This window comes from Pectinophora gossypiella, chromosome 5 (assembly GCF_024362695.1).
Source record: "Pectinophora gossypiella chromosome 5, ilPecGoss1.1, whole genome shotgun sequence".
NCBI lineage: Eukaryota > Metazoa > Arthropoda > Insecta > Lepidoptera > Gelechiidae > Pectinophora > Pectinophora gossypiella.
The window spans coordinates 3,958,320-3,971,109 of NC_065408.1; the positions used below are offsets into that span (position 1 = coordinate 3,958,320).

Below are 12,790 nucleotides of genomic sequence, written 5' to 3' on the forward strand. Positions count from 1 at the left end.
TCGAATTATTAATGGACGAGCCATCTATCGCAACAAAATAGGAATTTGCGGCGATTCTATACATTCTTCACTTCAACTTCAACTTCAAACGCTTCGCGCCTACGAGGTTTGGCGGCAAAATTTTTCCTAGTCATTCCATCGCTACATAATAGGCTGCAGAAACAGCGATAAGAAGATTATAGAAGAAGGAACAAACCTACATGTTTTCACGCTACATAATCGTGAGCATCAATTCTGTTTCATATTTTCAAGCTACACGCAAAATTTATCGTGAGCGGCAATTTTTTATTTTTTTTTATAAAAGTGACTTCAATTTTTTCACTTCAATCTACTTCAATATTGACTGGGTATCATTGATCGGTGTCTTCGTCGCACATATTTACCGCAAGAGGGCAACATCTATTCCACTCACTCACTCCGTGTGCCGTGTGCGTGCGGCCTATAATACAACGGCGGCACAGCATTTCAGCCAATCACGGACGAGCGGGAAATTTGACGCAGAGCGGCAACCAATCACAGCAAGGTGACGCAGTGAAGCTCTACCGGCGCGACGAGGAACGAATCTCCGAACAATTTTTTGAATTTTTTACTCATTCAGCCATTTTAATTTTTTCGTTAAATCATAATTTCATTTTTTACATTTTATATTTATACAAGTTTTATTCGTTTGTTATATACTATTGTAATTGTTATTAACGGCAATGGCAGACGACGAGCGTTTTCATCATTTAATTGCAGCAAGAGGATACGTAAAGGGCACGTTGACACGGATTTTTAATTTTGTGGCTAGTGAACAATTCAACAAGGCGACTATGGACACCTTAAACATTCGCAAGTCGCGGCTCGAGACTTCGTTCAAGGAGTACGAGCAGTTTAATGTGGAAATAATACAGCTTAGTGATGACGACAAGGAGGATGTAGAGTCCATGGAGGACAAGTATTACTCGGCCCTTAGTTCCCTGAGCAGCCAACTGTCTTTGCTCTCTGGTACGGCTATGCGTACCGAGAAGCCTAACACGCCGTCAACGTCGTCTGCCACGGCTGCCAAACTCAATCTGCCTCAAATTCAAATTAAACCTTTCACTGGTAAGTACGGTGACTTTAAACCGTTTATTCAACTGTATAACAGTATGATTCATAACAACAGTTCGTTAGACAATATCCAACGCATGTACTATTTAAGGACTTTGTTAAAAGATGAGCCTTATGACTTAATTAAGAACTTACCTTTGTTAGATGAGAGCTATGAAGAGGCATTGCAATTAATTAACAGTAGATATGACAATCGTCACTTGATTATTTGTGATCATATTAACACAATCTTGGATATGCCCTCTGTATCAAAATCAACCTCAGTGCAACTGCGCGAGTTTATATCGACAGTTAGGCAGGAAATTGCGGCTTTAAAGAACTTAGACGACTCAGTTAAATCGTGGGATGCCATATTATTGTGTCTTTTGTTTCGCAAACTAGATACCTACACGGCACGAGCATATCAGATGGAACGAGACCTGAAGGCTGACCCGTCCCTCAAGGAGTTCCTTGAGTACCTAGAACGACGAGCCATGGCTCTGGAAACTGCAGACCAGGGTATGGTAAGGAAGAAACTGGCTGTCAACATCGCAACCGACTCAGGAGCCTCCGGATGTCTGAAATGTAAGTCCACAACCCACAAATTATTTAACTGCCCGCATTTTAAATGTATGGCTGTCGCTGACAGAATAAAGTTTGTTAGGGCTAACAAGTTGTGTGAGATATGCTTAAATTCACACACTAAAAAATGCAGATACCATTTCCGATGCGCTACATGCAGGCAAGCACATAATACATTACTGCACGCTGAGGAAGTGGTCAATAAAATACAGTCATGCAATTTTTCTTGTGACAATGCACATGTGATCCTTCCCACTTGCCGTGTCAAGGTTGTTGCTAAGGATGGCACGGAGCACACCATAAAGGCCTTATTAGACAGTGGCTCACAGGCTTCGTTTGTTACCAGCAAGCTTGTCAATATGCTAGGCATGACTCCTAAGCGGAATGCGGCTGATATAGTTGGTATTTCCAATGCAAAGACCAAAATATCCTATTCCCTTCCGTTGCATGTCTATTCATTGAAGTCTGACTATTCAACTACGGTCAACTGCCATGTCATTGACACAATCACATGCAAACTCCCACAAAACAAGATTGACTTGTCGTGTATGTTCATCCCACCTGCCTTACCACTTGCAGATGATAACTTTAATGTGCCTGGGGAAATTAATATGCTTATGGGTGCGGACATATTTTTTCAGGTGATACTGCCATCCACGGAGCCAGAGCGCCTCTCATTGCAGAATGAGCTGCCCACACCGCGCTTCATAAACACCGAGTTCGGCTATGTAGTGGGAGGTAGTGTTGCAGACCAGCATGCGGCTGATAAGGTTGTATCTTTGTTTTGTCAAAGCTGTGATAACGGTCTTAATAATGCTGTAAGTTCATTTTGGGAAGCTGAAAGTGTACCACATGTATATAATGAAAAAACTACAGAGCAAGAGCTCTGCGAAAATATATTTCAAAACTCTGTGAAGTTGCAGGACAATCAATTTTCATTAGATTTGCCTTTGAAATTGCCTTTAGATGAGGTAAGCAATACATTAGGTGATTCATTCCATAGTGCACTTCAGCGATTTTTGAGTTTAGAAAAACGATTACATAAAGATGAGAAGTCTTTCTCTGAATATCAGAGCTTTATTAAAGATTTTATAAAATTGAACCATGCGCATTATGTTGACATTGAGCAATACGATTTTGCTAGGGATCCCCTATACTTTTTTGCTCATTTTGCTGTCATGAATGAACACAGTAGGTCAACTCGCTTAAGAACTGTTTTTGATGGATCATTGAAGGGTAGCAAGGGAGTGTCTTTGAATGACTTGCTATTGAATGGACCTGTTGTTCAACGAGACCTCTTTGATATCATTTTATTGTACCGTTTCGGCGCGTACACGATTACGGCTGACATTCGCCATATGTTTAGAAACATACGAATCAATCCTCAGTACACTTCCTTACAAAATGTGTTGTGGCGGGACAGTCCAAATGAGGACATTAAATGTATTCAATTGGATACCGTTACGTACGGGCTAAAAAGTTCTAGTTACCTGGCCACACGCTGTTTAAAAGAGTTATCAACGCGATTTAATAATGAGCTCCCATTAGCTTCATTTATTCTAGATAATTGTTGTTACGTTGATGACATTTTATATTCTAATGACGACTTATCTACGTTAGTTACAGCAAAGAATGAGTTGCGGGAAATGCTTGCTAGAGGTGGATTTCAGACACATAAATGGACATCCAACAACCCTGACGTCTTGTCTGACATACTGCCGGAACAGCGGCACTTAAATGAGCTGCCTAGCCCAGAGAATCAGAGTTTTAAAGCACTAGGTTTGAATGTCGATTTAAGTGACGATTCTTTCATAATTTCATCCCCTGGACCATACGATTTTAAACGAGTAACTAAGCGTAATATTTTAAGTTACGTTTGCAAATTTTTCGATCCCATGGGTTACGCAAGCCCCATTATAGTTAGGGCAAAGGTCATACTACAGAAGATATGGTCTGCAAACGTAGGTTGGGACTCTCCTCTCCCTGAAAACATAAAAAATGAATGGTTACAATTTATAGAAAGCTTGAATAAGTTAGAGCCAATTTATTTAAGTAGGAATATTCCTGTGAAACAAGCAGTCAAGGTGGAGCTCATTGGGTTTGCCGATGCCTCCAGCAAGGTGGCTTATGGTTGCTGTACATACCTGCGGGTCACATCGTCGACAGGTGAGGTCCTGCTAAGTTTACTTTGCTCTAAATCCAGGATTAATCCCCTTAGTAAAAGCCTAACTGTTCCCAGGCTTGAGTTGAATGCATGTCTGTTACTTGCAAAGTTAGTTAAAAAAGTGTATGAAACTATTCAGTTAAAAATTCCCATCCATAACGTATACTTGTTCTCTGATAGCAAGATAGTACTTGCTTGGATGAAGACAGAGGTGGCAAAGCTGGGAGCATATGTGGCAAATAGAATAAAAGTTGTTTGCGACTTAACATCCAACTTTCACTGGCTTTATGTTAATACTATTGATAACCCTGCCGATCTAGTAAGCAGAGGTATTAACCCCAGTGATCTTCCACACTCCAAGTTATGGTGGCACGGCCCAGACTTTCTGCGAAACAGTGAGTATTCATTCAATGAACATATGGACTTACCTGTTAATTTACCTGAGCTGAAGTCTGCTACACCCGGGTCACCTGCAAACCTACCTGAAGCCCGTCCTCCAGCGCCGTGATCTCCATGGTCGCGCAATCGCAAGCAGAGGTAATCTATTATATTTACAAGTATTCGTCCATACAAAAATAACACGAGTTTACTTATGTACTGAGATTCTGTCGCAATATTAAATCTAAAAACGATAAAAAACGTAATAACTATTTGTCTAGTGCTGAGTTTAAATAATGCATTGAGACTGGTTTTGAAACATGATTACTTTGCTTCACTTAAAGAGGAATTCCACTCTATAGGAAATGGTTATTGTTTTGAAAGGTAGGTATCTTAAAGCCTTTGTTTCCATTTGTAGATGAACAGGGCCTTTTAAGAGTAGGGGGCAGGCTTAACCATGCTAATGTTACCTATGTTAAGGAATACCCCTTGATATTATTTAAAAATTCACGTTACACAACTCATTATTCGGAATGAGCATTACATGCATTGGTAGGTAAATTTTAGAATAAGATTACAAAGTTATTTTGTTTTATAAGATTGATGCTTATGTTTTTTACTCACCTTAAGATACATTGTTATGTTTTACTTACATACCTATTATAGGATATTTTTATATAGAATAAGTTACATAAAATTATTATTTTAATGTTTTCATTTTGCAAACAGTTTTCTTACAAATATTGTTATGAGATGTAATGTTTTCTCTTTTAATAATAACAATTTCTTAAAACTGTTGTACATCTATACTCTGGTCGATAGTTTTTCTTTAACTTATATAAAGGCATTGTATCAGATGTAAAAGGTTACTATTTGTACTTATGTGTCTAAAGTTTTCACTAGATTGTTTTTCACTTAACTTAAAAGAAATGTTATTCATGTGCTTCATAGAATACATTAAAATGAATGTTTTACATTGAATTGATTAGCTTCACTTCAGTAGTATGTCTTTAATAGTTTGATATTCTACTCTATAAGTTGTGCTTTAAAAGGTTAATTACTTCAATTTAAAAATAAGTCATATTCTGTGAGGCCGCAGCATGTTGGCAACATCAAGGTCTATATTATTTTTACTGCAATATTTTGTCCTATGGCAATATTACAGGACTTTACGCCACGGACTTTGCCGACGAGGCACGTTTTCTTGTATCTTTTAACTTTATGTAAATATTTCCTAGTTCTTAATTCTAATACAGTCCACTTTAACATCTCGAAGAGTTTTATTTACCGGAGCGACCATCGCCTCCAACAGGCACGTTAAGCCGTTGGTCCCGGCTATTAGCCGTAAAAACACCTCCACCAACCCGCAGTGGAGCAGCGTGGTGGAGTAGGCTCCATACCCCCTCCGGTTGATTGAGGGGAGGCCTGTGCCCAGCAGTGGGACGTAAATAGGCTGTTTATGTATGTTATGTTAAATATCCATTAAGTACCTTTACTATTTATTTGAGGAGCTCGGTGGCGCAGCGGTAAACGCGCTCGGTCTGCGATTGTTGAAGTTAAGCAACATTCGCAAGGGCCGGTCATAGGATGGGTGACCACAAAAAAAAGTTTTCATCTCGAGCTCCTCCGTGCTTCGGAAGGCACGTTAAGCCGTTGGTCCCGGCTGCATTAGCAGTCGTTAACAACCATCAATCCGCACTGGGCCCGCGTGATGGTTTAAGGCCCGATCCATCCATAGGGAAGGCCTGTGCCCCAGCAGTAGGGACGTTAATGGGCTGATGATGATGACTATTTATTAAAATCTCCATTCATTAACAAATGACTCGCATATACTATTAACTTTTGACTTTTAAAATGTGTCTTTTTTTCAATGAACAACACTTTTACAATCAGTCACAGAGACGATTTACTTGAAAACAACGGTGATCTGTCAATGGTTTCAAGTGACATTGCATGCATGTATTTTCAAAAGTGAATAGGCTAGTTCCCTACTAGTCAAATCAGTTACTTTTTACTAAACGTCAAAATACGAAATTAATATGGAATTTATATGAAAAAGCACACTGTGACGTCTTAGAAAAACGTGATAAAATGTCTGACTTTTTATTACGTTTTTCTCGATTGAAATTCATAAATAAGTTAAATAGAAAAAAAGAAAATGATTTTGGTAGTTATAGATCTGTCTTTATTACGTAATCAGAATTTCATAATTTATATTGAACCTAACCTAACAGCCTCCGTGATCTAGTGGTTAGAGCGTTAGGCTCACGATCTGGAGGTCCGGGTTCGATTCCCGATGGGGAAATTGTCGAAGTCACTTTGTGAGACTGTCCTTTGTTTGGTAAGGACTTTTCAGGCTTGAATCACCTGATTGTCCGAAAAAGTAAAATGATTCCGTGCTTCGGAGGGCACGTTAAGCCGTTGGTCCCGGCTATTAGCCGTAAAAACACCTCCACCGACCCGCATTGGAGCAGCGTGGTGGAGTATGCTCCATACCCCCTCCGGTTGATTGAGGGGAGGCCTGTGCCCAGCAGTGGGACGTATATAGGCAGTTTATGTTACATACCAATGCAGCTAGTCATGCAATAATTTAACCCTCAACGCATAGGTTATGATGCAAAACAGTATACGTTAAATGCAAATCATCTATTCGCAACTTGTGCAGGGCGTTGCAAAAATCACGTGTTTTATCACGAAGGATTTAATACGCCTCATATAACCCTTGCTCATAAATTATTTTATATTCTGTAATTTGTAAAGTATAATATAACTTATTGTTTAACTTTTTTTGGACTGGGTGAAAAGATAACATAAAATGTGTTCAGCAGTTTTATAAAGGCCACAAAAGCAATATAGTTTTTTAAGATGAATTCAATGTAGCCTTTTTAATCCCCCAACATCTGACCTGGGTGACTAAACATTATTTTACTGATGGTAGAGATACAATCAGTATAGGCTCTTCCTGTTCCATAAAAAACGCTGTAATCCAATAAAGGGGTAATATAGTTAAGAAAAGGCAAAATATCTAACTTATCTAACTTAGCTTTAGTATTGATTCAGTGATTTCAGCGTAATGGTACTTTCCCACCGGGTGCGATCCGGAGCGGTCTTTTTGACTAGACCTATCTGTTAAGGTCGATGTGTATTTTGAAATTTTGACATGTATTACATTGTATTTAGTATGAAGAATTAATTTTCACGTATTATTTTTCCCAGTTGAAACAGGGTTTTCTCTTATAAGTAATCTATTTTTTCCAAAAACTTTTATATGAAATACCAAACAACGACCTCATAGAGCCGCTAAAAGTATAATATCTAGAAGATTAAATCGCGGCAAATTACCTATATCCGGATTCTGTCGAGTACAATGCTGCTAAACTATTATATTGTCTTAATAACATTCTTAGAATTTATGTAATGTTTTATACAACAATGCAGCAATATATTTAGAAATAAGCATTACTTTTTTATTAAAATCACTTATTAAGGCTTTTTCACGAACGCAACCAATTTCCTCCTATAAAAATACCTTAAAATTTTGTATACTATTACTGTGTATTTACATTTTTTTTCTATCTAATACAAAAAGCTATCACATAGGTAGTCCGTATGTCGTAGTACCTACATCATCATCGCTAATTTAAGAGACATGCTCACGTCGGTCTAGCATTCTCCATGATACTTTTTAGGGAAAAATAGGGCAGTGGTTTCCCTCCAGCCTTTCGCCCCGCAGTACTATGTCTGACGCGAGTGGAATGGCGGCCGGAGTAGTCTATCTCAAAGCCGTACTAGGACTTCTGTTCTTCGTCTCTGAATAGTACTGACAGTTCCTGCTGTCCTCTGTCACGCAGGTTACAATCCCTGTGACTAAAAAAAACCCTCAATGTAATGAAACATAATGTGAGTGTGTGTGCGTGTGTGTGAGTGAAACAACACAATATACAATCAATTACTTGCCAATATCCATACATAAACGTCAATATTCTGTCTCTATTAGCTATTGCAGCAGTTGCAATATCGATACCGATTGTCATGTATTGGTATTTATTTATTATTATCGATCTAGTAATAAGTTACGCGTATGACGATCATTCACCCAGTAATGTAAGTAAAAGGAAAATAGAAAAGAGTTATAATATTTAAAATGAAAGTGAATGCTTAGGCTCTGCATACACTTTAGATCATGTTTTGCATCCGTACGTTTGTGTTGTTTGTTTTTTTTTTCATCTGACTTATTGTAGATTTGCCGCAGATGGCACTAACTACTTGGCCGGACAAATGAGGAGCGCTGAAGGCTGTCACCCGGTACAACGTTTAAGACAACAGGCATCCGTACAAAGTTTAAAATCACTTTGTTATGTCACTGAAAAAACATAAATAGGTTTATGAATATTTTACTATGAACGTTAATATATTTGTTTTTTTTTTCATACAAGCTATAACCAACACTGCCGGACAAATGTCGAGTTTGTCCGGCCATGTAGTTAATGCCGTTTGCAGCAAATCTACAATAAGTCACGTCAAAAAAAAAAAAGTGGGAGGAAAATAAGTATCAATAATTTCAACAATTATTACTGTTTTTGGCAATATTAATGTACATTTCGTGCATTTTCCTTTTCGTTCGTACCTCCCAGTACACACTAGGCTTTATGCAGGTTTTTAGTCTTTAAAGTCTCGGTTTCTAAGGTTGCGGTTTTGAGGTTATGTGGTTCTCATAACTTCGTTCGTAATAGCGAGTCTCGGCTCCTACTTTCATCGTCTCAGCTGTCATCACACGTGATTTTCGTGTCTGTCTATTTGTACTAGGTAATAATACTTGATTACGTAATGTGTAGAGGATTTTCATTTACTTCTCACGGAGTTGCAATGGGTCCCAGTCACTGTAGCAGTTGGCCTCCGTGATATTACAAAAATCGCTTTGTGATCCCTAGTTTTGTTAGGACATTACAGGCTGGTCACCTGATTGTCCAAAAAGTAAGCTGATCCGTGCTTCGGAAGGATCCGTACTTACTGATGTAAGTAAGTAGTCGTTACATGAGTCATGTCAGGGGCCTTTGGCGGCTTAATAATAACCCTGACACCAGGGTTGTTGGGGTTGGTAATACACTTCTCAATACAACAAGAAAAAGAAGACTTTAGCAAAACTACAGGGTACGTCAGTAAAAAGCAATTTGTCTATTTAAAATAAAAATTCTATTTAAATTAAAATTAAAGTAGGTATTGGTGTTCGAAATATTTTATTTTTAACTTAAACTTTATGTTTTTGTGAAGTCTCAAGTTAAAAATAAAATTATTTGCTTTCTGTCAAGTACTTATACCTCGTCTCTTGACCTTTGAACGCAGTCAAGTGTTTTGAGAAGTCTGCATTTTTGTGTCTATAAAATTTGGATGAACATAGTTGTTTTAAGAGCGTGAGACTAGATTATTTTGTATATTATATGTCATTCTTGTCTAACCAGTTTTGAAAGCCTCTCAGGCTGTGTTATGTTTCTTGTATAATTATAGGTAGCAGATATATAATGAAAAAAAAAATGAATAACACCTGCATCTTTATTTATTTATTTGTACACAATAGAACACAGAAAGAAACACACAAAGAAATCAGACAGTACAGGTAAGCTTATCTCTAAAAAAGAGATTTCTTCCAGCTGACCTACGTGATGAGAGTATCTTTCTTAAGTTTGAACAAATTCGATACTTCTCACCAAAAAGGACTTCTTTAACTTAAGAGGAACTCTCTCTTAGCATTCTCCATCTTTCTCTTTCGCCATCTCTTTGACTTTTTTATAAGATACCATGATCGCCTCTTCTTTAACTTGTTCTATTTAAGAACTTCTTGGTATTACCCATTACTCTTTGTATTTTAATAAATTCTCTGTTTTATTATTAAGTGATCATATCTTGACCTCATCTGTCTTCGATAATTTTCAATAATTGTCTATTTTTCTTTACTCTCCAGCACTTGATATAAGTGAATAAACATTAAGTGAACATACTTACTGCTTATTTTATTAATTTATTTTTTTATTCAGACATGTATACATAAAATCACGCCTATTTCCCACCGGGGTAAGCAGATACTATAGAATAATAATTCCATGTTTCGTAAGTACCCGCACGCCCCGGTTCAGAGTAGATCGTACTGAAACTACAAGTTTGTCAATGTGCGTTGGTATTTTTTTTTTGTACTAAATAAATTAAAATAAAAGAAATCTATTTATAAGAAAGTACAAATATTACTCATGTACTGAAAGGACCTTGGTTCATTACGATATTTCAGGATATGGCAACATATCGCTAGAACCGGACTGCGCCGGACATAGTTTTTTTCACGCGATTTTTTTGCATCACTCCGACATTTTGCGCTGCATTTTAAAACGTTAATTGTTGACGTGCGTGTTCGTATTTGCTATCGACTGTAATTTTCCTATCGAAGAGCCTGTTGAGAAAGTATCAATATTCATATTCGTATGTAAGCTGTTGATAATTTCTAGGACTCGTACTGTCAGAACATTGAGTTTTTATTTTCACAGGATAGAGGAAGAATAAATTACCGGAACGTTACCCTGATTAGGTACCTTAGTTACTGTTTTACTTTTCGGATTACACTATAGTTCATCTTTATAATAATATACTAGCTTTTGCACGCGACTTCGTCCGCGTGACGTGTATCTTATTACGCGGTTTACATTTTTTCATACAAATGCTTTTTCCCGCTAACTCTCGTTCCCGTGGGAATTTTGCAATATCCTGTTGCAACTAAGCTTTAAGTTTACTAAGGTACCTGCATGCCAAATTTCAAGTGCCTAACTAAAGCGGTTTAGATTTTTCATACAAAAGGATTTTCGGGAATTCCTTTCTTAGTGCACCTCTACGGTACTTAAGCTACGTCCCTTCCGAATTTCAGGTACCTACGTTTAGCCGTTTAGGCTGTGCGTTGATATGTCAGTCAGTCAGTTTCTCCTTTTATATATTTAGATAGATAAGATGTACTTATAAAATCTTAAGACGCTGCTTTCGAGGTAATATTAAAATGGCCGTTACCTAATTATATTTTGAAGACATTACCGTTTAACGAACTGTTAACTTTAATACGTATTTTCATCGTGGTATATCTTCGAATTATACTCATTTTTATGAAGTTTAAAAAGTTACGAACATGCACAGTTACTTAAAATCTTGATGTTCACATGCAGTAGAGTGAAAGTTACGTCGAAAATTGGCCTATGCTCGAAAATTGGCCAAAACAAGCAGTTACGTCACTAACGCGTGTTAGCGTAGAATATTCGTAATTGACATGTTTCCGGCAGCAATTTCGGACAAAAGCGGGCGGGGGTTGTATTAAACCCCGCCGTACAACTGATTATATTAAAAATACTCTGCCTCCGAAACATACCGGGTAAGTACCACCTTTTATCGATCATACTAAAGTTTTTAGCGTTCCCGTGATAAGAACGGGTCTCCTTCAATGATAATAGGTACTTATTAGATTTTTTTCCCTATTATATTGCACAAGACCACCTTTTATATACTATCACGGAGCTCCGTGCGTTGTAAAGCTTGCAGACGAGTGGAGTGCAAAGTTGAAGTATGAATTATTTGCTCATACTTGTATGGCGCGCGTTTCGCGCTCACTTGCCTCTTCCTACCTCTTTCTTCTATTCCGTGGGGTATGGCCTCCTTACATTTCGAGTGTAGGTATATTTTTCATAATTTTTAACCTTATGGATTCAATAAGTATTACTTTAACAACTTATCTATTAGCATAGTACGTTTTAGGTTTTTCGTCCATACATTTCAAGCATTCTCCTTTGTTTAATCAGACATTTGACAACTTTTTTTTGTAAATCGGATTAATGACAGGTCAGACTACATTAAGCTTCCAGAAACGGGGTAAATGATTCGCCTGGCCCTAAAAATTGGAACACCCACCTACATTATGTAGGGCTCGAATCAGAATTCGAACCTATAACCTTGAGATTCGAGGGCACTAGTTCGCGTATTGACCCAATAAAATTAATAAAATTCTGAATTTGAAATATTGCTTCTTTTTTAAACGGCAGTTAATATTTAAAGCTGGTATAAGGTAGTCGTGTTTCAAGACCAACATTTCTATTATTATATTAATTAAAAAGTGAACTTTTATCTCACGACTTTCCCTTGGTAAGTGTATTACAAATAAGAAGTAATAAATAAATAATAAAATTATAAATTTATTTTAAAAATAAATATAAACACCTTGTCATTTTTCATTATTTTTTAATTATTTGTGAATTAATACTTAAACTGAATTTTAAATATTTGATTATTACATTGTTGAAAATAAATAAGATTTGATTACTTTTCGAGAAGAGTCGGTTCATAGTTTATTATTTTACTTTTATTTGAAATAAGTTATAAATTTGCTTAAACTTAAATAAAACTTAGTAGAATCTAGATCCAAAGACATTCTTTCGTTCTTTATGCCATAGACTATTCTACTTGATAAGAAATAAATAAAAAGCTGTAGTATATAGGTATATATATATATAGATATATATATATATATACCTACACGCCATATGTACGAATGTATATGCATGTATGTGTATGTCC

At 37.0% G+C, this 12,790-nt stretch overlaps 2 protein-coding genes across 2 annotated transcripts in view; both read left to right on the top strand.

Moving 5' to 3' along the window:
• LOC126366643 (elongation of very long chain fatty acids protein AAEL008004-like) overlaps positions 1 to 12,790 on the top strand; it is a 59,055-nt gene that overhangs the window by 7,619 nt on the left and 38,646 nt on the right. The gene's annotated exons all lie outside the window — the stretch shown is intronic.
• LOC126366614 (uncharacterized) lies at positions 1,517 to 5,465 on the top strand. Its single transcript, XM_050009788.1, has 2 exons — positions 1,517 to 1,656; positions 2,295 to 5,465. The coding sequence occupies exon 2, from the start codon at positions 2,832 to 2,834 to the stop codon at positions 4,323 to 4,325; it is 1,494 nt and encodes a 497-aa protein (XP_049865745.1). The 5' UTR covers positions 1,517 to 1,656; positions 2,295 to 2,831; the 3' UTR covers positions 4,326 to 5,465.